We start from the raw sequence: 27,057 nt of genomic DNA, 5'->3' as shown, positions 1-27,057 counted from the left end.
CCCCGCCCCTTATCTCCTCGCCCCCAGACTGTCGCGCTTCGGCCTGGTGGTAAAAACGGTACTTGCTCTTTAAGCGGCGGGACTTCCGGTCGACGTCGTCCGCGGCCGCCGGAAGGGGAAATTTCGCCTCCGAACGCTCCCTCGCCCGTCCGAATTCGGTGGCGCCACGTCCGTCGGTCTCCGCCTTCTGCACCGCGACCTGGGCGGCTTCCGCCTCGACACCTTCCACTCTCGAAGCCGGCCGCGTCGAGAAGGGGCCGGGACGGGGAGTCGGGCGGCTGTGCGCATCCTGGCTACCTAAGAGGCGAAGATGTCGGACATCGGGGACTGGTTCAGGAGCATCCCGGCCATCACGCGCTATTGGTTCGCCGCCACCGTCGCGGTGCCCTTGGTTGGCAAACTCGGTCTCATCAGCCCGGCCTACTTCGTCCTCTGGCCCGAAGCCTTTCTCTACCGCTTCCAGGTACTGACCGGCGACCAGGGGAGTGGAGACTACAAGTCCCAGGCGGGTCGACGGCGGCAGAGCGTAGACCCACAGGTTACGAGTGCGCGATGCCTCCTGGGATTTGTAGTGCGACCACTCCAGCGGTTTAGGGCGGGGTGCTGGGGGGCTAAGTGGCGGCAAAGGGATCTGGAGCAAGGGCCTGGATACCTGAGGCATGGAGGCTTGGATTTGGTCTGCCCAAGGGGCTGATTTCGTCCTTCTATTAAGATTGTGCTCCCCGCACTCTGCAGTCAGAGAAGGAGGCAGTGGGAAGGGAGGTTTGTGATAGTTGTCAATCTGCTGGACGCTGGTGATTAACAGCGTGGGTTTTACCTGAGAGCAAGTGCCCTCTGACCTTGCTTTGCCACGTGGGTGGCCTGCGGCTGTCATCTTACCCAACATCCATCAGAGTTCTTTTTATGTAAATGAAGTGGGTCTTTTGTTTTTGTTTTTGCTTTTTTGTACGAGTGGTTTGAGGTCAGAGGTGCAGAGAGTGAGTTTATCTGCTTTTTCATGCCCTGACCTAGTATCTGTCATGTAGTGTTTGAATATGCAAAGGAATGAGTAAAGAGTTAATTGCTCCAGAAATAGAAGGCTTTGTTATTTTTCTAAGCACAAAGGAAGCAGTCCAGAATAACATTACTGGCAAGAGACTATTTCCTGGAGATTGTCTTTACTCACTGGATTCTGTGATTTAAATCTTTAATCAGTGGCAGGTCAGATATTAAGATCTGACATTAATTTCAACACGTTACTTGGCCTGTGGATAATACTTTTGTTGAACCCCCTCTTCACTGGCTGTTTCTTAATCTCATTTGCTGGTTCCTCATCTTTGTGACCTTTAGATGTTGTGATGAGCCCCAGGGAGCAGGTATAGGACCTCTTCCCAGCTGTAGGTGATCTCATTTAACTTCATGGCTTTAAATACTTTGTATAATACTAACATAGTTATTTTAAGTCCAGATCTGTCTCCAGATGTCCAGACTTGTACATCCAGCCATCTATTACTATTTGAGAGACTGATAAGTATCTCAAACTTAATATGTCCAAACTGAAACCCTTTTCGCCTTTGCCCTATAAATAAATAGAAACGCCATTATTACAGGAGCTCAAGCTAACAATCACAGAGTCATCTTTGACTTCTCTTTTTCTCACACTCTGCAGTCTATCAGCAAATTCTGTTTACTTTAGACATATAACCAGAATACGGTACTTTTTCATTCTTCTTTGCAACCATTACCATTCCAGCCAGTTCCTTTCAATCTTTTCTCTAGACAGCTGGAGTGATTCTTCTAAAACATAAATGAAGTCCTGTCAGTCCTCTGCCCAGAACCTTCCAGTGTTTTCTCAACTCAATGAGTGAAATCAAGTTCTTTCAGTGTCCTGCAGTGCCTCTACCACCTCTGTGACCTCAAATCCTCCTACTCTCCATTTTGCACATTAGGGTCCTCAAAGGAATCCTAGCTATTTCTTAAGTAGCTAACTCGATTTCTCTCCCAGGCTGTTTGCACACTTTGTTTCTGCTTGAGAGAGATAACCATGGCTTCCCTCCTTACCACCTTCAAGTGTTGGCCCAAATGCCATCATTTTTTGGAAAGGCCTTATCTGATTGCCCTTCTTTACTTTGTGTTCCTTACCCTTAATATTTTTTGTACATATCACCCCTTGGTATTTTGTTAGTTCACTTACCATCAGAAAATAAGGCTCCATGAGATTTTTGTCTTGTTTAGCACTACCTCCCCCCCGCTCCCCCCCCCCACACACACACTTAGAATATTGCCTGTCACATAATAAGCAGATGCTTGCATGGACATAATTGAGCTCTGGAGGTACAATTGTGAATAAGACAGAAAAAGTTGCAGTTCCCATGAAGAAAATAAGAGAGAAGCGTGTGCTAGAGAGTGACTTAAGGGGTGGATCATTTGATAGAGTGCTCCAGAAAAGCCTCAAAAAAGATATCTGAACTGAAATCGGAATGGTGAGGAGCCAGCTTTGGGAAGCTCTGGTTCTGGGAACAATCTTCCATGAAGACGGAATAATAGTAAGCTTAGAGGCAGGCACTAGAAACAGAAAGAAGACTGGATAGTTAGTACAGAGTCAGCTGTAAGGATGAGGATTGAAGATGACAGAGATAGCAGGGGTTAGTGCAATAACACAAGAATGGAAAGGTAGGCTGGGGCTAGATTATATGGGACTATGTGGTTTGAACTTTGTTTCGAAGACACCCACAGGGCATTGGAGCCTTGGAACAAAGGAGTGACAAGATCGCCTTGACTACTCTGTGAGACGGACTTGCTATGTGGGTGGGGGAGAGGAAAGAATCAAGTTAAGAAGAGAGGTGTTGTTTTGGACCAGAATAGCTGTGACGATAGAGAAAAATGGATGAATTTGGGAGTTGGACAGTATTGCAGCTGAATGGATATGGTGAATGGGTGAAGGAAGCAGAACTCCAAGATGTCACTGTTTTCACAGTGGGTAGTGGAGACTTATACTGAGACTAGAGGCCCGGTGCACGAAATTTGTGCATTGGGGGAGGGGGGTGTCCCTCAGCCCAGCCTGCACCCTCTCCAATCTGGGACCCCTCGAGGGATTTCCATTGGAATCAGTCCTAAACGGGCAGTCGGACATCCCTCTCACAATCCAGGATTGCTGGCTCCCAACCGCTCACCTGCCTGCTTGCCTGATTGCCCCTAACCGCTTCTGCCTGCCAGCCTGATCACCCCCTAACCACTCCCCTGCTAGCTTGATTGACGCCTAACTGCTCCCCTGCCGGCCCAGTTGCCCCTAACTGCCCTCCCCTACCGGCCTGGTCATCCCTAACTCTCCTCCCCTGCAGTCCTGGTCCCCCCCAACTGCCCTCCCCTGCAGGCCTGGTCCCCCCCAACTTTCCTCCCCTGCAGGCCTGGTCCCTCCCAACTGCCCTCCCTTTCAGGCCTGGTTGCCCCAAACTCCTCCCCGCAGGCCTGGTTGCTCCCAACTGCCCTCCCCTGCCCGCCTGGTCGCCCCCAACTGCCCTCTCCTGCAGGCTTGGTTCCCCCCAGTTGCCCTCCCCTGCAGGCCTGGTCCCCCCCCAACTGTCCTCCCCTGCAGGCCTGGTCCCTCCCAACTGCTCTCCCTTTCAGGCCTGGTTGCCCCCAACTGTCCTCCCCTGCAGGCCTGGTCCCCCCCCAACTGCCCTCCCCTGCAGGCCTGGTTGTCCCCAACTGCCCTCCCCTGCAGGCCTGGTCCCCCCCAACTGCCCTCACCTGCAGGCCTGATCGCCCACAACTGCCCTCCCTTGCAGGCCTGATCGCCCACAACTGCCCTCCCTTGCAGGCCTGGTCCCTCCCAACTGCCCTCCCCTGCTGGCCTGATCACCCACAACTGCCCTCCCATGCTGACCACCTTTGGTGGCCATCTTTGACCACATGGGGGTGGCCATCTCATGTATTGGAGTGATGGTCAATTTGCATATTACATCTTTATTATATAGGATAGGATTGTAAATATTTAGGGAGCTTAGTTTGGGGATGGGGGAAGTTCTGGGTGAAGAGTTATCTTTTGAATTTGATGAAAAAACTATTAAATTTCTCCCTTTTCAACTACAGATCTGTGTGAGGTCAGATTTTCTTCTTATTTCTCAACCAAAACAATACATTACAACAGGTTGAATGGAGAAGATGTGAGCATCTGGTTATCTTCTATGAAGCCAGACATTAAGGAGAGTTGCAATGTAAAACATCACTTACTAATTTACTTTTTTGAAAAATAGTTTTCATAAAAATTGCTCTTTATATTAACATGTAGTGGATTTATTGTTATTATCCTAAATAAAAACTTTATTTTCTCAGTGGTTAAAAAAAAGGTTTATGTTTTGGCCATGTTAAGTCTAAAGATAATTTTTAGGCATCCAAGTGGAGAAGTTAAGTAGGCAGTTGGCTATTAGAATATGATTTGGGTCTGCAGCCAGAACTGCATACTGCTTTCTACTTATTTGTTTTGGTAAATATTTGTCGACTGATTGAACAGTGTTGTACACTTCGTGCTTGGTGGCATGTTGGGTGATGTGTGTGCAGGAGGAGCAGTGGCTATCAATCATTTTGTGGGAAAGACCTGGTCAAAACTGGCTCTTGACCCTCCTTGCAAAATCTTGCTCACTTGTCTAGTCAGATTAGTAAAATAAAGCCTTTCTAATAGACTACAGGCGCATAATGTTAAAAAAGGCGAACTGATTAGAAAGTCATTCATGTCACACCTTCCGTGTTTTCCCCATATTCCTTGCCTTGTTCTTGGGTGTTTGTTATCTTGAGCCTGGGAGAAGCTGCTGGCAGGAAGCAGAACAGTGCACTGACTGCCAGGTGTGAAAGGACCAATCTTTATACCTTTTTGCTCCTGCTGTGACGTGCCCTAAACCAGAATTGAACCCGGACCTTTCAGTCCACAGGCTGATTCACGATCCACTGAGCCAAAACAGCCAGGGCTCTTACCCATTCTGGACAAGTTTAGCTTTCAGATCCTCCTGGAGGAACTTGTTTGCAAATGAGAGCTGAGGTGTGAGGACAAACAGCATGTGGTGTGCTTTCTGCTAGAGGCTCATCTTTTCCTTAGAAGCTGGATTTTTAACAGCTTCACATAAAGATGGGGCTGATTGATTTAGTTTGGTTAGATGTGTTTAAGACTCACTTTACTGTTGCCCACAGTTCCTAGTCCCTCACACTTAACACCTGACAATCAGATTGTTCACTGTGATCAAATGCCTTCATATTGATCCCTGATTAGCTAGTAGAAAGGTGGCAATTTCTTGTTGCTCCTGTGGTTTCTGAGATTATGTTTCCCAGGGCTTCCTCCACAGTGATAGTTTATTTATTTGGACAGAATAACATTACCCCCTTCCATCTGTATTGTGCTTCTCCATATATTACCTCATTGAGCTCCCACAGTCACCCTGAGATATGAGTTATCCCAGTTTATAGACATAGTTTCTGTTTCTGTTTCGGTGAGTTGATCTGAGCTCTTGTTTAACTCATTTGCATAATCTCTACCAAAACACAGGTAATTGTTAACAGTATTGAGAGTGATTTCTTCCCAATCAGTCATAGCAAATTATTTGTCTTTTTCTATTGGTGTAGAAAGACTATGGGATTTCAAGTAGTTGAGTCATGGTCTTTGGGCCTGACTGGTTGTATGCTCTTAGGCAAGTTATGTACCCTTCCTGAGCCTAAATTTCTTAATTTACTGAGGACATGTATATAACCAGCACCGAGGTCAAAAACAGAACATTACCTAAAAATGGGGATAATTTAGTACCTGATGAACTCTGTCCTAAGGGTTTACTCTATTCTAACTCCATTGATTATAAGATGCTCCATCCATTTAATACAACTTTTGGAGGGAGAGGAAAGTAGATATTATATTTAATGAATATATTGATAGTTAGATATATCCTGATTTCAGAAACACAAAAATGATATGTTCAAGTTGAGAAAATATGTTATCTACTTTATACCTCTATTATATAAAACATATAGAAAACTGTTTGCAAAGATCCCAAATAGTCCAGTAAGTAAACTATTTAGAAATAGTGCCATTTTTATTTATTAGGAACTCTCAATTTGTTTCTTAATTTGTTGCCAAGAATAATAAGAAATGGCACCAGTCAAACCTGTGATTTGATTTGGTGCCTATATTTGCCAACCCCTGACAGCAAGCCTAGCTGCTTGATTTATGACTGTACCTGGGAAGGAAGACAAGCACACACATAACTGGAAGGACAGTAACTTGGTCTGTAGGCTGAGCAGAGTAGCCCCAGGGTTTGGATTAGAACGTGAGTGGCAGGTGTTTTGTTATGTAGTATAGCTTTCCAATATTTCCTTAGCAGTCCCGTCTACGTTAGACAGTTCTTTGGTCATAGATAAGGTTGCCTCTTAGACCATAGCTTTGTTTTTTAATTTTTTATTGAGCTATAGTATACAAATAGGAAAGTACAGTATATGTGTTATATATTTACAGCTTGTTGAATTTTCAAAAACCAAATACATGTATGTAGCCAGTACCTAGATCAAGAAACAGCATTGCCAGCACCCCCAAAATGTTCCTACTGCTCCCTCTGGCCACTACCTCCTCCACGGGTAGCTAGTATCTTGACTTTTAATACCAGAGGTTGTTTTTGCCAGTTTTTTTACATGCTCTAAGTGAAATTATACAGTATATATTCTTTTCTTCTTTTCCAAGCTTATACCTTTATTTTATTTTCCTTGCAGTACACTGGCTATAACTTCCAGTACAATGTCCAATAGAAGGAAAGGTAGCAAACTTCCTTGCTCTATTTCCAACCTCAGGATTTGAAATCTGTCTCTGCATTTATTTATTTATTCATTCATTCATTATTGAGGTAACATTAGTTTATAACATTGTATAAGTTTCAGGTGTGAAACATTATGATTTGACATCTGTAGATAGCACAGTAACTATCATCTTTTTGATAGTACATTTGAGAGTCTCCCATATTGTTGCATGTGGCTATAGATTGCTCATCCCCAGATTGTTCCTTCCTGGGAATAGACCACTGTTTATTTACCCATTCTGCCGGTATTGGACTTTTTGGGTGGTTTCCAGCTTTGGCTAGAATGCATAGTGCTGCTGGGAACATTCTGGTGCATAACTTGGTGAACATAGGTATGCTGAGTAGAATTGGTGGCTTCTAATAGCTCTTTCATTTGTTTTTCTTCCACACCTAGTGTGTCAAAAAAAAAAAAAAAAGCCACAGTTTGCTAATATCAGTATTTGGCACATGAGTGCTCTTCTTTCTTAATTGCTTGGTGACCCAATCAGACTTTAACTCCAAATCAACCAATCCTTATTGTTTCAGAAAAAAACGGTGTTTTTGATAGTTTTTAAAAATTCCACTCTAGATTCTGGATGGCAATTGTGATTATTTCAGTGGCAGATCGTTTGGGAGATTTTAGGTCAAGTATGGCTGAAATAAACATTCTCTGAACAGAGGTTGTTGGACTAAACTGAAGAACAGTGTCTTATGGTTTTTTTGAAGGTCTAATATGCCAGTGAACACGTGGGCTTCTTGCCCTTGTTAAGTGAGCGGCTGGCTTTCCTCATGGAAAAGCTGGGTGATTATGGTTCTGGCCTTGGGATGACGGTGGTTTAAAATGAGATGCTCCCCTCCAAAGCTTCAGGCACATGAGCCACACAGACCTCTGCCTTCAAGTCGTGGGCTCTTTGCGCTGCACCTGGCTGCCTGTAAAGGGATCCATGGAGACTTCCGGGGTTGAAGACACCTCCATCACCCCCAGCCCCGGAAATAAGGCCTTTTCCTTATTGTAATGGTTTACATATCAATTAGAGGAAAGGAGGGGGTTTAGTTGGGTACTTTCCATGGGGATTTCAGAAATTCTGTATTACATTGTGTCCTTCTGAAGAGACAAACTCTCTCTTGGTGTTTTCAAATTATAATTTCAAAGTAATGCAAAAATAATAAGACTCTTAGATCAATGAAAGCAAGTATAACTCAAGGGTAAGCTTAATGAACAGGGAACAGAAGTGAGGTATTTTGACAGAGACTGATTTCCAAAGAACAGGTGCACACAGTGGCTAAAAATAGTGTTGTGTTGTCAGTGTTAGTGAAAATGTAGTCAGAAAAATAACCAAGGTTTCTTTTCTAAAATCAGGCCCCTAATAACTTACAGAAATATGGGGGTAGTTTAAAATGTGCATTTGTAAAAACCCGATCGGTGTGCATCTCCTAGAAGATTGTAATCCTCATACACTCACACATAAACAGTTTTTTTACAAAGCTTCTTCTTAATCCACTTTCCTAATTCCAGCCTTGTACAAAGTCTGTGAGACAAGGAAGGTGGGAGTCACAGGACAGATGGCATTGGGTAGATGAAGACACCAACTCCACGGTCCAGACTTTTGCAAGGCCCCATGGCTACCTCAGAGCCAAGGCCAGGGCTTGCTTGCTTCTGGTCTTTACTCCCAGTGTTTTTCATAGGCAGGAACAATCAACTTTATGTAAGTATATTAGTATTGAAAATGTTTACTAATTGTAATATACCTCAGAATGGTGATGTCACTTGTGAGAGGCATTGTAAAAGTAGGGGTTTAGTATCATAAGCTCTGGGGTCAGGCTGCGACAAAACTCTGACTCTACCACTTACTAGCTATTGCTTAATCTTTTCTCATCTATAAAATCCACCTCATGAGTCAATGCATGTAAATGAACAGAATAGCACACTATTTTTTTATTTTTATTTTTTTAGAAATCATTGGCCAAAGAACAGCAAGTATTAGTATATCACCCCCTTTTATGGTGGTGATTGAGGCTCAGAAATGAGATTGATTTCTTCAAATCAATGGAGAAAAGATGGGTTACTCTATAAATAGGTGTAAGCTAAGACTTTAGGTCTTCTCAAATCATTTCTAATGTGTTTTTTTTGGTTTTGTTTCCATTAGACTATACTGTTTCTATAACAAAATTGTGAATAAACCGAAATGAATGTTAACCAGTTTTGTTTTACTGCTTTAATATACAGTTCTTGCAAAGTCACTTTTGGGGATTTAAAGTGCATTTTCCTTCACGGGAATTAAGCTCTGTGGGTCCTACTACTTGGAGAATATAACTTGCCAGTTCTGTGTCTGGTCAGGCCCCATCACTGATGTCCTCTGTTGCAGCCACACCCCAATTATTAGCAATACCCTCTCATTGATTGTGCTTTTGCCATTCTTTGGGACTTTGTACTCGTTTTTCCAAGACTACACTTACCCTCCCTTGCGTCCACTCTTGCTTCTCTGGGCAGCCTCCCTCACTGTCAAGAACTTCTTGAGCATCAGCCATGCCTTTTGTGCTTGTGCAGTAAGACACATAGCTAGCTCTCAAGCCAAAGCCAGCATTATGCTGGCATTTCCAAAAGTCTGGAAAGCCATCTATTTCCACCACTATTATTTAACATGGTCTGGAGGTACTTGCCAGTGAGTTAGACAAGAATGGAATAAGATACACCATTTTATTTATAGATAGAGTTCTATACTTGGAAATCCCAACAAGTTCAGTTTTCAAATATTACAAACAATAAGAAAATTCAGCTTTGATGAGATAGAGATAGAAAGCAGCAGCTCTATGGAAAACTATAAATGCTGTGAAAGTCTTCTTCCTGGCTGGTATTATATCTATATCACATTATATCACATTGATATAATAAAGATATTGGTTCTAGTTCATTTAGAAAAATAAAATAATGAGACTAGCCAAGAAAATTGTGACAAGTGTGGGAGAAAAACAGGAGGGGATCATTTAATCATATACCTTTACCAAGTATGAAAACATTTTGTAAAACTAATAATTAAAGTAGCTTGGTGTTGGTATAGAAATTCAGTTCCAAACAGAATAGTCTACAAGTAGACCTGAATATAAAAAAGGAATAAATATATGATAAAAGTACTTTTTCAAATCAATGGAGAAAAGATGGGTTATTCTATAAGTAGGATTGGGAAAACTGAGTGACCATCTAGAAAAAATAAGTTAAATCTCTTCCTTACTGCTTAGGTAAACCAGGAATATGCTAAAATAAAACAGCACTTTTATCTTCTTGGAGTGAAGAATCTTGTAAGCACGATACATTTGCCTACATGAAGTTAAACTTTGTGTGTCAAAGTATGGCAAAAATATCATAAATGTATAAGGCTGATGACAGTCCAGAAAATATTTGCAGTGGCAAGAAAGGGAAATTTTTATAATATGTAAAGAAATGCAAATCTAGCAGAAAAATGAAGAAAGGAAATGCTGAAGTTTTAAAAACATAATTGGTGAATATTGCCCTAACGGGTGTGGCTCAGTGGATAGAGCGTCAGCCTGCGGACTGAAGGGTCCCGGGTTCGATTCCCGGTCAAGGGCATGTACCTTGGTTGCAGGCCCATCCCCAGTAGGGGGCGTGCAGAAGGCAGCTGATGGATGTTTCTCGCTCATCGATGTTTCTAGCTCTCTATCCCTCTCCCTTCCTCTCTATAAAAAATCAATAAAAATATGTTAAAAAAATAAAAATAAATAAAAACATAATTGGTGAATATAAAATGCACTAACCGGTGCAGGTATAGAGAGAAGACAGGCATTAATGTACATTTTAAGAGGAAGTATTAATTGGTTAAACATTTTTATAGACATTTGGCAAAATCTACCAAAATTAAATGCAGATGCTGATATAGCAGAATGACTCACAGAAATTTATAATTTATCTCATGTGTATATGTATTTGAGAATATTCATTGTGGAATTGTAACAGTTTACATGAAGTTTAGATATCAACATGAAAGGAATACTATGAAGGCAATAGATATATTTTTCAAGGGAATGAAACAGGTACAGAACAGTGCGATATAAGATAGGATGAAAAGGGATAAATAATAGTAACACATTATTATTTCTTGAAAGAAATACAAGAAACTGATCCGTTGTTGCTGGAAAGGCAACTGGGACACCGAGGATCAGGAGAGAAGCTTACCTCCTGTAATTTTTTCTGGTGGGGGGGAAAATTAATATTATAAAGTCAAGTGTCTATATTGCTTAAATAGCACAATGATTTGGGTAAAATTTTTCTTATTTTACTTTTACCTTTTGAGTATGACATTTTTTGACAAGGTTTGTCACCTGAGTAGTAGTAGTATTTTCCTAAATAGAGATGTTACAATACTGTTGGAAATTGTCTTTGTAATTAATTTTTGGCAGGCTTAACTGTATGTTTGATCCCTGTAAAGACTAACCCTATACTTCTACAGTATTGATTTGTGTTCAGCTTGCTTAGGACTGTTCATTGCTTATTTTATGACTAGAGGCCCAGTGCACGAAATTCGTGCACGGAGGGGCGGGGGTGTCCCTCAGCCCAGCCTGCACCCTCTCCAATCTGGGACATCCCTCTCACAATCCAGGACTGCTGGCTCCCAACTGCTCGCCTGCCTGCCTTCCTGATTGCCCCTAACCGCTTCTTCCTGCCAGCCTGGTCACCCCCTAACCACTCTGCTGCCAGCCTGATTGATGCCTAACTGCTCCCCTGCCAGCCTGTTTGCCCCCAACTTCCCTCCTCTGCCGGCCTGGTCACCCCTAACTGCCCTCCCCTGCAGGGTTGATCGCCTCCAACTGCCCTCCCTTGCAGGCCTGGTGCCTCCCAACTGCCCTCCCCTGCTGGCCATCTTATGGTGGCCATCTTGTGTCCACATGGGGGCAGGATCTTTGACCACATGGGGGCAGCCATATTGTGTGTTGGAGTGATGGTCAATCTGCATATTACTCTTATTAGATAGGATAGAGGCCTGGTGCATGGGGGGGGGGGGCAGCTGGTTTGTCCTGAAGGGTGTCCCGGATCAGGATGGGGGTTCCCTTGGGGCGTGGGGTGGCCTGAGCGAGGGGACTGTGGTGGTTTGCGTGCCCCCTGGCAACACAAGCGGAGGCTCTGGTATCTGGAATTTATTTACCTTCTACAATTGAAACTTTGTAGCCTGGAGCAGAGCCAAGCCTCCTGCTCGCTCCATGGCCGGCAGCCATTTCTGTTGGGGTTAATTCACCTTCTATAATTAAAACTTTGTAGCCTGGAGTGGAGGCCTAGGCCGGCCAGGGCAGGCGGAAAGCTTGGCTTCCTCTGTTGCCGGGGGCAACCCTGGCCTGCTCTCTCCAGCTCTGTGGCTGCCGCCATTTCTGTTTGGATTTGTTTACCTTCTATAATGGAAACTTTGTAGCTTGAGTGGAGGCTTAGGCCAGCAAGGGCAGGCGGAAAGCTTGGCTTCCTCTTGCCTGGGAAACCTTGCTCTCTGTGGCTGTAGCCATCTTGGTTGGGTTAATTTGCATGCTCGTGCTGATTGGCTGGTGGGCGTGGCTGGTGGGCGTGGCTGGTGGGTGTAGCGAAGGTACGGTCAATTTGCATATTACTCTTTTATTAGGTAGGATGTCGTTTTATTCCATTGATTTGTATACTGATGTGATTGTAACTGATATGAGCTTTCCTTAGGTCATCTTCTTGAATAATATTGATGGTGCCCCTTTTTGTTTGTTTTTGTTGTTGTTAATCCTCACCTGAGGATATTTTTCCATTGTTTTTTTTTTTTTTTCTTTTAGAGAGAGTGGAAAAGAGAGGGAAAGACAGAGAGAAACATTAATGTGAGAGAAACACATCGATTGGTTGCCTCCTGCACGCACTATGACCAGGGAGGAGCCTACAATCAAGGTACATGCCCAGAATCGAACCTGGGACCCTTTGGTCTACAGGCCAACGTTCTATCCACTGAGCCAAACTGGCTAGGGCAGTGGTGCCCCTTTGGTAGCACTCATCATTGAGAATGTCTTGCAAGGGTTAATTTTGTGTAGTTAAAAGAAAAAAAAAAATAGCCAGGCTTAGAGAAACTAACAGCTGTGTTTATTTTGATCTGGACAGATTTGGAGACCTATCACTGCCACCTTTTTCTTCCCCGTGGGTCCAGGAACTGGATTTCTTTATTTGGTCAATTTATATTTCTTATATCAGTATTCTACACGACTCGAAACAGGTACGTTATCCATAATTGTTGTAGGTATTGTTTCTTTTTAACTTGCTAAACCATATGTTTACTTGGAGGAATTTTGAGGGCAGTTAGTGTATGTAAAGAGATGGCATAATGAGAATAAGTGCTCAGGAAGTGGTTAGCTGTGCCAGGACTGGACTAGGCACTGAGACTATTTGATTTCTTGTCCTCCCAATATCCTCATGAGATTTAAGTAGCAGTGTCCCTATTTCAGAGCTGAAAAAAAACCCACAAATCCAGGGGTTTACAAATCTTGCCCATGTCCTTAGTGGCTGTGCTATTTGCCCTCCACTGAACTTGACATCTTACTCATTTCTGCCACACAGCAGACCTTGTCCTTTAGTGCACAGTTGGGCTGAAGTGTACATGTCTTCTAGATTGAGGTTGAAAAACAATACCTTATGCAATTAAAAGCCTAGACTTATTCTCTGTAATCAAAACACTCAACTTTAAAATATACAGCCAGGATTTAGTGACATGGTAATTTATCAGATATGACTCCCTATATGATGTTATGGATAAGCTCTCTTATAAAAATCTTTTCTTACAAGGTTTCTTGCAGATTGTTATTTATTTCCTACAATAGCTTGTATGCTGTTCTGAGTTGCTTATCCTGGGAAGCAGTAAATTGATACTGCTGTGTCAAAATGTGAGCATAATGATTTTGAAAAGGCTGGCTGACTTCAGATTTCATAAACCTGCTGGCTATTAGCTCAGGATGGAGAATTCTGAACCATCCTTAAATCTGTCAGCTTGAGCATGGTGAATCAGTCTCCTAACTGCAGGGAACTACAAGAATGGGCATTTATGTGTCAAATACAATCTTTCCTTAAATTGGTGTTTGCTACTATGTGCTTTTTAAAAAGAAAAACATCATTACGTTAATACTGTGTCAGGCCATAGACTGTTACTACTGGGAGAGACCGAGCCCATTTTCTTAGTGTTGTAGAGAACAGAAGCTTCATGGAAGTAAAGTGAACTTAACGCACAACAGGATTCTAAGGCCATATCAAGGGTTTGTTCCTGAAATCTACCAGAATAGATGATTTTCATTCTCCTTGTCCCAGTGGGCCCTGATTAGCATTCTACCCCTCTGTTATAATTCAATTGAGGATTAAGTTGTTGTGATAATGTTTCTTTTATACCAGTAGTAAACTCTAGGTTAAGTGTAGATGACCTATGACCAGTTTTTAAAAATTTTTACTATGGAAAATTTTCAATTATAAAAGTAGAAAGGTTAATAATGAACTTTCTTTCTTTTTGAAAAAAATTCACGTAACATAAAGTTCACTGTTTTAACCATTTGAGAAGCTATAATTTTGGAAAGTTCTTAAAAACCGAGTCATACAATACATGGCCTGTGGAATTGTGATTATCATCTTTCACCTACCATTGTGTTTTCAAGCTTATTCCTTTTTATTGCCAAACTAGAAGCCCGGTGCACGAAATTCGTGCACGGCAGGGGGTTGTCCCTCAGCCCAGCCTGTACCCTCTCCAATCTGGGACTCCTGGAGGGATGTCCGACTGCCCGTTTAGGCCCGATCCTGGTGGGATCGGGCCTAAACGGGCAGTCGGACATCCCTCTCACAATCCAGGACTGCTGGCTCCCAACTGCTTGCCTGCCTGCCTTCCTGATTGCCCCTAACCGCTTCTGCCTGCCAGCCTGATCACCCCCTAACCACTCCGCTGCCAGCCTGGTTGATGCTTAACTGCTCCCCTGCCAGCCTGTTTGCCCCCAACTTCCCTCCTCTGCCAGCCTGGTCACCCCTAACTGCCCTCTCCTGCAGGGTTGATCACCTCCAACTGCCATCCCTTGCAAGCCTGGTCCCTCGCAACTGCCCTCCCTTGCAGGCCGGGTGCCTCCCAACTGCCCTCCCTTGCAAGCCTGGTCCCTCGCAACTTGCCCTCCCTTGCAAGCCTGGTCCCTTGCAACTGCCCTCCCTTGCAGGCCGGGTGCCTCCCAACTGCCCTCTCCTGCTGGCCATCTTGTGGTGGCCATCTTGTGTCCACATGGGGGCAGGATCTTTGACCACATGGGGGCAGCTATATTGTGTGTTGCAGTGATGATCAATCTGTATATTATTCTTTTATTAGATAGGATAGAGGCCTGGTGCATGGGTGGGGGCCAGCTGGTTTGCCCTGAAGGGTGTCACAGGTAAGGGTGGGGGTTCCCTTGTTGTGTGGGGTGGCCTGAGCGAGGGGCCTGTGGTGGTTTGCAGGCCGGCCACGCCCCCTGGCAACCCAAAGGGAGGCCCTGGTATCTGGAATTTATTTTCCTTCTACAATTGAAACTTTGTAGCCTGGAGCGGAGCCAAGCCTGGGGCTCCAGCAGCCATTTCTGTGGCAGTTAATTCACCTTCTACAATTGAAACTTTGTTGCCTTAAGCGGGTGGGCCCGGCCAGGGTGTGCAGAAAGCTTTGCTTCCCCTGTTGCCGCCGGCAACCCGGGCCTGCTCTCTCAAGCTCCATTCTGCCGCCATTTGTTTGAATTTGTTTACCTTCTATAATTGAAACTTTGTAGCTTGAGTCGAGGCTTAGGCCTGCAATGGCTATGGAAAGCTTGGCTTGCTCTGTTACCTGGGAAACCTTGTTCTCTGTGGCTGTAGCCATCTTGGATTGGGGTTAATTTGCATACTCGCCCTGATTGGCTGGCGGGCGTGGCTTGTTTGGTGGGCGTGGCTTATGTAGCGGAGTGATGGTTAATTTGCATATTACCATTTTATAGAGAGGATAAGATTCTATTGTGTGGAAAAACATTTTGTTTTTCCATTTATGAGTTGATGGACATTTACCTCTTCGGTTTTGGGCTGTTATGAATAATGTTGCTGTGAACATTCATGTGAGAGGAACTTTTAAGGTCTTTTCATTTAAATAAGATTTTACAGACAAGAAAACACTGGTCTGGAGAGGTGGTGACATGCCCCAGAGTTCACAAGTAGGTGAGATAGCACAGCCAGGACTGCAACCCAGGTTTGTTGATTCTTTTCCTTCCTTCACCATACAACCTCAAGGAAACATGGGACAAAATGTTTGCCATAAGCACATTGTCCTGGCTGAATTAAGTCTATAGCAGTGCTGGCTTATTTGTATTTTTTTATTTATACCGAAGACTGCAATTGGAGGCCAGTTAATTTGTGAATTCCCAGTTGCAAGCTTGCCAAAGAATAAAGTACTGTAGTTTATGTGAGTATTTTAAGTTTTCAATCTAAAGAACCCTTAGAAACCACAAAGCCAAAACCACATAAAAAAGAAGCAAAACTATCATTACAATTCAGAAACACTTGTTAGAATTGCAGCTCTGATTCATCCGAGTGATCCCTTCCATTAAGTAACCTTACCACTGTGGCTAAAGTGTGCCTTTGACATACCAGGGGAGAGGTAAAGGGAAAAAGAAGAGACATTTGTTGGAAATTTATTTATTATAGATTTTTTTTTTCTATCTTTCTGACACTTGTCAGGATTGTTTTAAATTAGAGGGAGGTAAGGTAAGCGCGTGAGGACTCACTCCCCTTAGAAGGTAGAGCTAGGCCATGTTGATTTTTCTGCCCAGGAATAAGACAGAGCCTGGTATATGGTGCAGTGACAGGAGCCCTAAACTGGTAATTAGACTCCACTCTGCTTCTAACAAGCCATGTAACTGCTCATTTAGCTTTATTTCCTCATCTGTCAAAAGGGGATCTAGGTCTTTCCATTCGACCTCACAGACATAGTATGAAGGTTAAGAGTCAGAGGCTATGGAAAGGTTTGGCTGCCCCCCATTCTCTGCCCCCCATAATGCTCTCTTGCTGGAGTGTAAGCTCAGTAAGCCCAGTGCTGGACCAAGTGGAAGTGCTTACTTAATCATAGTAAGTACCTCCCAGCATAGTCCTGCTGCGGTAGACACAGTGGTAGGCAAGACAGATATGGTTCCTCCCCCGACAGAACTTACGGTCTAATGCAGGGAAAAGGGATTAACCAAGTATCACAAATGCATCCTGGTGTCATGATGAGCCATGATGGAAAGCCTGACAGGCTGTGATGGCGTCTCGGCATCTCTGGAATCGAGTCCTCTCTTTGGGTCTCTTTTAGTCTGAGGCCATCAGAGCATGGTACTTACTGGAAAACTCAGGTTAGCCTTCCTAGGTGACTGTAGTTCAGGGTTTTATTGAGACATGGATTTAGTTAGTTTTAAAAATTTTATTGGAGAGGACTGATTTTAAAATATTCTCATTTTGGCTTCTTCTATGATTTTTAAAGCATTTCTCTACATAGAAGTGATTTGTTTTCTGAATTTCTGAACCATGACATTTGGCTTATTTTTGTTTCTAGGAGCCTTTGATGGGAGGCCAGCGGACTATTTATTCATGCTCCTCTTTAACTGGATTTGCATCGTTGTATCCTTCAGTTTATTATTTTGGGCCAGAAAGAAACTAGTTTTTCTGTGTGTGTTCTTTTTTTTTCAGGTTTGGGAAAACAGTATTCTGTGAGACACTTCAAATGACAGTATTTGCATCTTTGTTTACTGCAGTTAATAAGAATCATTGAAGTTCTTTTTAAACGCTGTAGTAAATCATAGAGCCCCTGAGTGATGCATTCTCTTGCCATCGTCTCTGTGGGATTTGCCCACATTTGGTTGCATTTTATTACTGTTCCCTCTTCTTGATCCCAGTTCTCTGTGTTCTCATGTGTGACAGCTTGTTGCCTGCGCACAAAGAGGCCCTGGGCCCTGAGACAGCTTTTGAAATCTGTGGTCCTGATCAGAAAATTAATTTACAACTGGCATTCTTCTCTGACCTCTTTGCTGTCCTTGTCTTGGGGTCCTAAGTAGTGATGCAGTCCCTCCGTAAGTACCCGGCTCTGGGAAACGACACGGCATGTGTCTCCGCTGTGTTTCAACCACAGTTGTCAGCAGCCCTCCAGCTGCAGACCTTCACAGATGGCGAGAGACGCAGAAGGGACTTAGTGGCTCAAGTCCTTGCTTTGGGGCTTAGCTTCCATCGACACATGGCCAAGAGCCAGAAAATGTGGCACTTTGGATGCCCTTTTCCCTCCTTGAAGGGAAGAAAAAATAGTTTGGACTTCAGCCACACTATGGAGCCCTGAACATGTAGAATCATTATTTGTTTCAGAGGGCACAGGCATCTCCATCCTCTATTTAAAGGAGCAATGCTAAAGTGCAGAGGCGAGGTGAGGGAAAGAGGACACAGGTGACCAAACTGAGTCATATGCCAAAGCAGGTAATTTCCACCATTTCCTTGTCATCATATAGACTGATAGAATATTTGGAGTGAAGATTATTAGACACCTTTGTGCTCTGGATGTTTTAAGCCACCTGAAGTATATAAAAGTATGTTCCTTCAGAACACTGGAAGGAAATGAACTTTTACTGGGTGCAGAATGCTTTCTTTGTCTGATCTTTAACGTTACAAACCAAGATTACTGGCTTAGCAATGGACATGCAGGTAAGTTGCGACTCTCCATTTGCCCTTTTGTATGTTTCAGATATACAATTAAAGGCCTTTGACAGAAGCTGAAATTGCATTAACTATGTGGTTAATTATGTGATATTTTGAAATAATAGAATTATAGTTGTTTTTATTTTGAAGATCCTACATGAGTTAGCTAAGCCATTACTTTTCTTACTCATTTCTGGCTCTTTTATCATGTTTGAACATTGAGAATGATGACTATCCAGTATTTTTTTTATGCACATAAAGGATATACATTTTACAAAAATTTAGAATATACAGTTAGTAAAGCTTTATGCCTACTTTTGGCCCTGATATTTCTGAATCTGTCTAAAATAATATAACTGCTATATTTTATTATAGGACTTTGTAGTATACGTTTATGATTCATTAGAAGGATATGCTTATAGTTTTGATGAGTTGAAGTTCTTTTTGCCTTTTAATGGCCCTCTAAGGGTTTGTTAGGCGGGGGGAGGTGAAAAAGTAGATTCATACTAAGCCTCTTTTTAGGGCCCCTGGAGCCTGGTCCTTACATGTTGATTATTTTGCAGTTGCTGATGATTCCTCTGATCATGTCGGTGCTCTATGTCTGGGCCCAGCTGAACAGAGACATGATTGTGTCATTTTGGTTCGGAACACGATTTAAGGTATTGTAGCCTAGTTGGGAAAATTTCCTTTTCATTTGTCTATAGAAATCCCTCTTCAGCCCAGAGATGTACTTTCTGATTCGTCCAGAAGAGGTCAGTGCAGAGCAGTGTACCATAGGCAAGCCCCTTCTTGCCTTCTCAGTCCCCCTGTTTCCTCAGCCAACCCAGAGTCCTTTGCTGATTGTCACTTCTCACTCCCTCTGTACGTCAGGCCCCTCAGCCATGTGTCCCTGAGAGATCTCCTGTCTGTGTGTGTGGCAGAGAGGGAAGGAAAGATACTCATGTGAAACGCTCTCTTTTAATGTCTGTTCTTATCACTCCCTGTTATATATTTTATAATTTGGACAAAATTTGTTTTTGTTTGCCCTCAAACACTTACTTTTGTGCTTTCTCTCACAGTTTTCCACCTGTAACATTTTAAAAATTATCTTACTCCTGCAAATACTATTTGTTCTTAACATACTTATTTCCTGAGTCACCTGCCTGGAATTAGTTGTGCCTTTGGGCTTCTGCAGTGTTTTGTGTTTACCATTTCTGCCTTCACGTTATCTAGGTATAACCCTTTCTTTACTGGTTTATAAAGTCCCTTAACTCTTGGTATGATGTCTTGATTCTTATAAGGGGCTCAAGTGTTCAATTTATCTGGAGAACTGTCTTATTTGGGAGAGTATTAGTTCAAGATATCAATGTATAGAGAGGTAAAAATTCAACTAATTTTGTGAAATATGCAAAAGGAGAACCACAAAAGATGGGGTATTTTAAATGTACTGGTAACAATATGCTGGTTGGAGTCATGATGAGATTCTATTACGGACCATGTTTAATAGCATAGGACACTCATCTACTTTCTGGATGACAATATTAATCTGATTGTATTGCATTTGAAACTATCAGCAAGGAGTTCTGTCTCTCCAGTAACTGATCTAGGAATAAGTATAATTTTAGATAAGAATGATGCTAGACTGATCTGAGAAATTTTGGGTATGACTTTTCAAAGGATTTATTAAAGCCCTTGTCAGAACATTCTTACCCATTCCTGCCCACTCTGTATCCCCTTTAAATGTGGTTACTCACATGTGTATCTATTCTTTTCTAGGCCTGTTATTTACCTTGGGTTATCCTTGGATTCAACTATATCATCGGAGGCTCGTAAGTGATAGTAGATTTATTTATTTATTTATTTTTTGAGAGGCAACAACCATTTATTTGAATTCAAAAGAAAAGCTATTTGGAAAGCACTGATTCAGGCAGAAAGCCAAATAGTGTTCCCTGTTAGATTTATTTAATTGGAAACTAATCCTTGGACGACTTCCATTCTTTTTTATCTTCCTTCTCTAATTTTTATGAAACTTTAAAGAATCTCAACATTGATGCATTGGAACCTTGTCTTACAGAATAATTTTATTTTGATGTAATTGATTAAATTGTAGGGCTTTAAGTACATTTTAGCATTGAGTGATAGTTTTTTGTTGTTAGTTCTTTATGACAGTAGGCTTCCATATACGTGTTTTTGAATATTCATTTCTGGATTCACTGTCCAGATTGAGCAAACAGATCTAATTTGTGTCTGAACTGACTACTCTAAGAACTATGCCTACAGTAACTGTATTCTTTAGTCTTAATGCTTTGGAAATGGCTCACCAGTCACAGAAATGCATATTCTCAGATGGGAAGTAACTGGGTGAATAGTAGAGAAGTTTTGACTAAACAGGGTCAAATTTCTAGTCTGGAATTAGGATGAAGACTTAGGAAAACCTAAGGAAGAGGATATCAACATGCAGCTATTCTGAGAACTTCCATTTCTTACACTACAACATATTTTTAATGTTTCAATCGATTCTAATAGTACTAGTCCCTAGCATGTTTGACATATTTGCTCTGTGTGGTCCTAACTTCTGCTGCATACTGATAGGGAGAAGTGAATGAGTCAAGCAAGCAGACTGTTTAGAGAGCAGCTACTTATGAGCTTGGTAAAGCCACCCTGCTCCCCAGAAGGACAGAGCTGGGAGCAGTTGCACATGCTGGTTTGTCCCTGCCAGAATCGTGTTACAGTGAAGACAGAAAGATATGCAATAGTACGAGTGGATCTATAAAACCTTGCAGTGGCCTCCGTGTAAGCCATGGGAGAACTGAAGAAGGTCAATGCTTATTTTAGGATTACAAGGTGAAGGTCACATTTCCAAAGTGATCTCCGTGATGGCTTACACCAGGATACAGGAAGCGAGGGCGAGTGCTCACTGGCACCAGGAATGGGGAGCAGGCATCTCTCCTTTCCTTGCTCCCCATTCTTCTTTCTTGCTGGTCTTCATTGTTCACCACGGTTTGCAATACAGTATTCATACTTGGAAGATTTCAGGAGTTTGCAGCTTCCCCTACTCTTAAGGCAGGAAGTAGCAGAAACAATATTTTGAGGATGGGCTAGGACTTGAAAGAGATGTTAAAGGGGCAGCTGGCCTTGAGGAGCACAGACCCCACTGGTCCAGCAGGCCTGGTTTCCCTTCTCCCTCAGGATGCATTTGCCACTCAGACTACAGCTCACTGTCAAGCTGTCCCTGGTCCCCAGGGGTCACAATGGGCTGCCATGAGGATCTCCTCCCTGTGCTGTTAGTTAAAACTTACTGCTTCTCACTTCACTGCTTGAATGTCTTTAAACTAATTTGTCTCTCTGTTTGCAGGGTTATCAATGAGCTTATTGGAAATCTGGTTGGACATCTTTATTTCTTCCTCATGTTCAGATACCCAATGGACTTAGGAGGAAGAAATTTTCTGTCCACACCCCAGTTTTTGTAAGTGTTTTTTTCCTCTCTCGTTTAACAATCATTTTACTGTCCATGTTCTTATGTATCCTGATAAAAACTCGAGGAGGAATAGAATTTACCTCTCTGTCTGATGGAAAAATGTGAGCCAACAAATGAGTTGCCCTGGTCACAGAGTCAGGGAGCCAGGAATGAAAGCTACAGCTCAGTCTTCTTCACGGAGCCTTAGCCAGGGGCCACCGAGTCTAGAGCCAGCATCACAGGGAGCTATGGGCAGGATGACAGGCTGTCAGTTTCTCCCAAGAGTTTGGGTGAGGATGGGTGATGGGGATAAGTTAGCTCACTGGTTAGTAAGGTCATAGTTTTCTATTAAATATTACAGATTATATTATTTATGGAACTTTTCAGAATTAAAATGAGAGACTTGAGTTTGTATAGTCCTCTGTTTTAGGGTTTACTCAAGTGAGGAGGCCGAGGACACTGCTTTGGCTTTGAGACAGACTTGGGTTGGAATCCCATTCCCCTCATTGACCAGTTTTGATATTGGGAAACTTAGTCAAACCTCTGAGCTTCAGTTTGCCAGTCAGTCAGTTGAGGGGAGCCCCAGCTCACAGGACTGTTGGCGGCACGGTAGTGGAGCCTCAGTAAATACAAGTTCTGGGCCTGTTCCTGACATTGGGATGTAGGGTGGGAGAGATGCTGACACACTCAAGCTACAATGTAAGTAGTATGACCATTGTGTCCGTGAAGCAAAAGACTGCCTGGCAGTCACGCCCAATCTCCAGCTGGGGATATGCAGTAATAGCTTGCACTTAAAAGCTTAAAAAATGCACGCACCAGCCCTTTTCACATCTTGTATGTTTTAATGTTTTGTAGTTTGTCATTCTTACAATTCTTTTATAGATTAGGGATAGGTTTTTAAAGGAATTTTATTATAAATATAATATACAGAGAAGTACACTATTGTGTTTTTTTGTTTGTTTTCTCCTTTAAGAGCATAAAAAGAAATTTGTTTCTCTTCTGAGTCTTGAGTTGCCTCCAGGCTAAAAAAACAAATGACCAATCTGCTTTCTAATTATCAAAGGACACACAATAACAGCAGGCTTGGATTTTTGATCTAGGTCTGTCAAGTCAGATGGCAGATGCATCCATTAAAATAAAAACGTGGTGCTTTGGGGAACAGCCAACAGTTACTATACTTTAAATGGTCATATTCTAACTTCAGGGCTCGGAGACATTTCTCAATTGTGGGCAACAAAGTAGAGGAGATTCTGTGGCAGAAACGGCAGCACGTGGAGCCTGCCTTGCATTTGAGCTCTCTGCTGGTGGAAGCCCTTCTGTTATGTTTTGCATAAAGATCAGATGACAAAATGTAGCTCCTTGCAAAAACAGGAACTGCTTTGAAATTACCATAACTTTTTGTTGATTATGTATAATTGGGTGTCTTTTTATACTAATTACTTGCATTTAATTTCACTGTCTGTTTAAGCAATGGAGATGGCTTCCATATTGTCTTACAATAAGAACCAAAGCAAAACGGCCCGAGCACTGCCTGTTTTAAGTGTTCTATTTTATTATGCACTATGAAAGAGCATTATCATACCAGAACGTCACGGATATCCAGAAACAGTGCTTGGAAATGCATTTTGATTTAAAGCTAGAGCTGTATTCGTTGAAAGGGGAAGATGTGAGTTATAGAATTCTAAGATGCATCACCATTCTGCATTCCATCTAAGAAAGTAGGCAGACCCTCTTCTCTGCTGAATGCAGTTATTTTTCTGTTTAAAAGGGGGCCATCGTCTTTTTGGGAGGGAGCATGAAGGCACGTGGGTGACGGCTGCAGTCCCTAACTGCTGTCACTGGAACCACCCTGTGTGTCCCATTGCAGCCTGGGGTGTATTGGGTGGTGCAGGGTCCAGGCCCCAGAGCCAGGCTGCCTGCGTTTGAATCCTGACTGTCAATTTAGAAGAGCTTTACTCAGTCTTGCCTCAGTTTTCCCTTTTATGGAATGGGGTCATAGTAGTGCCTACCTCCTAGGGCTGTGAAGGTGAGATGAATTGACTAACATGTGGTACCTGGTGTAAGGGAAACGCTTTATGACAAGGTTGTGCTCTGCGGGCAAGTCACCCCTCACGGTTTAAACAGGTATCATACACGGTCTTCTTCAAGCAGAGGATCTAGTGAGTGGAATAAGTGTAAACATAGTCTTAGTTTCCTAATAGTCCAGGAAGGGAAATCTTTGGAAAATCTGAGAACCTGGACTTTTATTTAAGTTTCTTAGCTGTTCTGTGACTCTTAATTTATGAAACTATAAGGTGGCAAACCAGCTAACCTGTTTGGGCTTCAATTTCCTACCACCCATGAGATGAATGCAGTTGGAGGGCAAGTGACGAGTAAACTTTAAAAATATACGCATACCTCCAGGACATAATGCTGCCTTCTCCAGTGCCCCCACGGACGCTGCGGGACTCAGTTGCGTGCGGACGCTGCGGGACTCAGTTGCGTGCATGGTGGAGACGCAGTGTGGGGCTGAACACAGGCTGCACATTTGTCCTTGGAAAGTGAATTTATTTTGTACCCTTTGATCCAGATGCATATTATCAAAATGCAAAAACACTACATAATAGGTGTTTTTTTTCTGGTGGCTGGGCTTGTGGGAGTAATCTTTGTTTTTGTACTCTTCTGCATGAATTATTTTGCTAATCAGAGAAAAAAAATTTTAGAGTGTAAATTTAGCCTAAAACTTAGTAAATTTACGAAGCCTGAAAGTGAGTGCTTTCTCTGGTCAGGGCATGGAGCTAAGTGCTGAAAAGGCAAGTTAGTAAGACATGGTACTCAGCCTTCCATTGGCCACAGCCTAATACAATTCAGTGTGACAGACCAGGGGACACCGGGGAAGGGAGCCGGGGCTAGATGGCCTGACAGCCCTGCGGAAGTGACTGTGTTGTCTTCTCTCCCTTTGTTCCCCGCCTTGCTCCAGATACCGCTGGCTGCCCAGCAGGAGAGGAGGGGTGTCTGGATTTGGCATGCCCCCTGCTAGCGTGAGGCGAGCAGCTGATCAGAATGGTGGAGGCGGCAGACACAATTGGGGACAGGGCTTCCGACTTGGGGACCAGTGAAGGAGTGGCCTCCAGCCTGCCCACCAGCCACTCTGTTCAGATGAAGTTTTCCTCCCAGTGCTGGGTGTGCTCAGCAACTGCGTCCCAGCAAACACTGGTGGACCTGACCCACACTGAATGTAGTCTTTCCGTACAAGACACCATTTTTTAAATCCTGAAGAAAATATAAGTGTTCCTCAAGTTTCGTGATTCTCATTCAAGTCCTTTCTGCTATGAAGAACAAACGTCAACTGTGCAAATTTCAGAAATGACTATGGTTGTTGGTGTCTCCTCTTCCTTTTCCATCCGAATGATGGGTTTTGCTAGGTCCTGGTCTGCTGTCACCAACCTGGGCATCTGCGATTGGGCCACCAAATGCTTGTCAAAGGGACTCTTACCTCTTTCTGACACATGCCTCCCTTTTCCTTTTTCCACCCCCCAGATTTGCAGCTAGAGGAGGTTGCCCATAAAATGGTTCTGCCTTTGACAAGCTCTCTTATTTATTGACTTTTGCCAAGACTTGGTCACGGAAACCTTGTTCAAACCTTCCTTCCCCTTTGGTGGCAGAGCTGTAGCAGTAGCGGCGAAGATGAACAGGGGACCAAGAGCTTTTTCTCAGCTTTGCAATCCTGTGACCTGGTATCAGTTGCAGCCACTTGCCAGCTCTTCAGATGTTTTGATAAAAAAGCACCACTGGGTCAGCGAGGGCCGCAGATGGGTATTAATAAGGCAGGAAGGTGTTGCTAGGCACTTTTTTCCTAAGTGACCACAGCTATAGTTGCGTGGAGTTGCGTCTTACACAGGGGCTAGTTTTAAACTGTGGTGGGATAATCCCTTTGCATCTGATGGGTGAGGCATCCTGGCTGTGTGTGAATCCAGAGTATAGCTGGGTTGTATTGTGCTAGAAAATTCCAAGTCACACTTCACCGGGAGATGCTGTCTTTGAGAGGCCTCTGGGTGCTGATTCCATTTCATTCTCATTCTGGCTGTATGTTTACTAAGTAGAGTGATGGGAAAATCTTATGTCCTTTTTAAGATGTCATTTTTTTGGCCTCTCTTCCCCCTTTTATGGCCACATACATCAGTTAATTGTGAGGAGGGTGTAGCTCCTCCGTATAAAGATCATATTTTAAGAGCTAATGCAAGCAAATATGAGTCACATCATTTTGTGTTGTAATGGCTTTAGAATCATTGTGACTGAGGGTCTTTATCATATTGATTCACAGATGTACATAAGACCAACGTAAATACCCACAATTCCTTTCTCATAGGTGGGATTTTCCATCAGTTAGGCCTGTCACCTAATAAAGGGTTTTGAACATGTTCCACACAGTTTCCTATTTGATGTTTTTATTCCGGAAGCAGACTGCTAGGAGCAGCGTAGAGTGGCTGCCATACTTCAGACAACTTTTTAAAAAGGCTTCGGACATTTCGATCAGGTTTATTTTTGGGAAACTGCGCTAACAGGATGGCTAGTCTTCGCCCCACTCTTACACTGTGATGTGTTATCCGAGGAAGTGGGGTTTGAAAACAGCTCTTCCTTTTTAATCAAGTTTGTGTGTATTTCTCCAGACTTAATTTATATGGTCAAGTAGAAGAGGGGGAGGAATGTGAACCTTAACTGTCAGATGTTCGGCTGTTGACCTGTGGCCACAATAAAATGCACTGGTGAAGTGTAGAAGCCATTTTCCTGTTCCGTTGCATGTGCACTCTGTGCAGGAGTGGGAATCACTGTCAGGAGGGACTCACGGGCAGTGAACTGGAGTCTCATATGCCCTCTTAGCAGTGCGACTGCCGAGAGCAGAGGTGTTGCTAAAGGTTCTTCAGGTCAAGGCAAAATGTTCCTTAAATTCGTCTTCTTAAATGTGTGTAAGGAGCTGATAATTTTATTAATCTTATCTGGATTACCTATCTCCTGGGAATAATTATAGCTAAGCAAGCTCATTGAGATTGATTTGGCAAGGCAAGACGTGACAGTGGATTCTCTTTATGAATGAAAAAAATCCTTATTTTGTGTAGAAAATTCCCTTTTTGTAACTAATCGTTTTTATTGGTAAAAAAAATTGTAAATTAAAATGTACAACTTGA

At 43.0% G+C, this 27,057-nt stretch overlaps 1 protein-coding gene across 1 annotated transcript; it reads left to right on the top strand.

The window, feature by feature from the left end:
- Nucleotides 1-105: 105 nt before the first annotated feature.
- On the top strand, nucleotides 106-27,057 carry DERL1 (derlin 1). Its single transcript, XM_079796497.1, has 8 exons — nucleotides 106-463; nucleotides 12,895-13,006; nucleotides 17,330-17,394; nucleotides 18,436-18,462; nucleotides 19,020-19,115; nucleotides 20,212-20,264; nucleotides 21,791-21,901; nucleotides 24,852-27,057. The coding sequence occupies exons 1-8, from the start codon at nucleotides 311-313 to the stop codon at nucleotides 24,988-24,990; spliced, it is 756 nt and encodes a 251-aa protein (XP_079652623.1). The 5' UTR covers nucleotides 106-310; the 3' UTR covers nucleotides 24,991-27,057.

Source organism: Cnephaeus nilssonii (genome assembly GCF_951640355.1).
Source record: "Cnephaeus nilssonii genome assembly, chromosome: 18".
Classification (NCBI taxonomy): domain Eukaryota; kingdom Metazoa; phylum Chordata; class Mammalia; order Chiroptera; family Vespertilionidae; genus Cnephaeus; species Cnephaeus nilssonii.
This window is presented reverse-complemented; position numbering and strand designations above follow the sequence as displayed.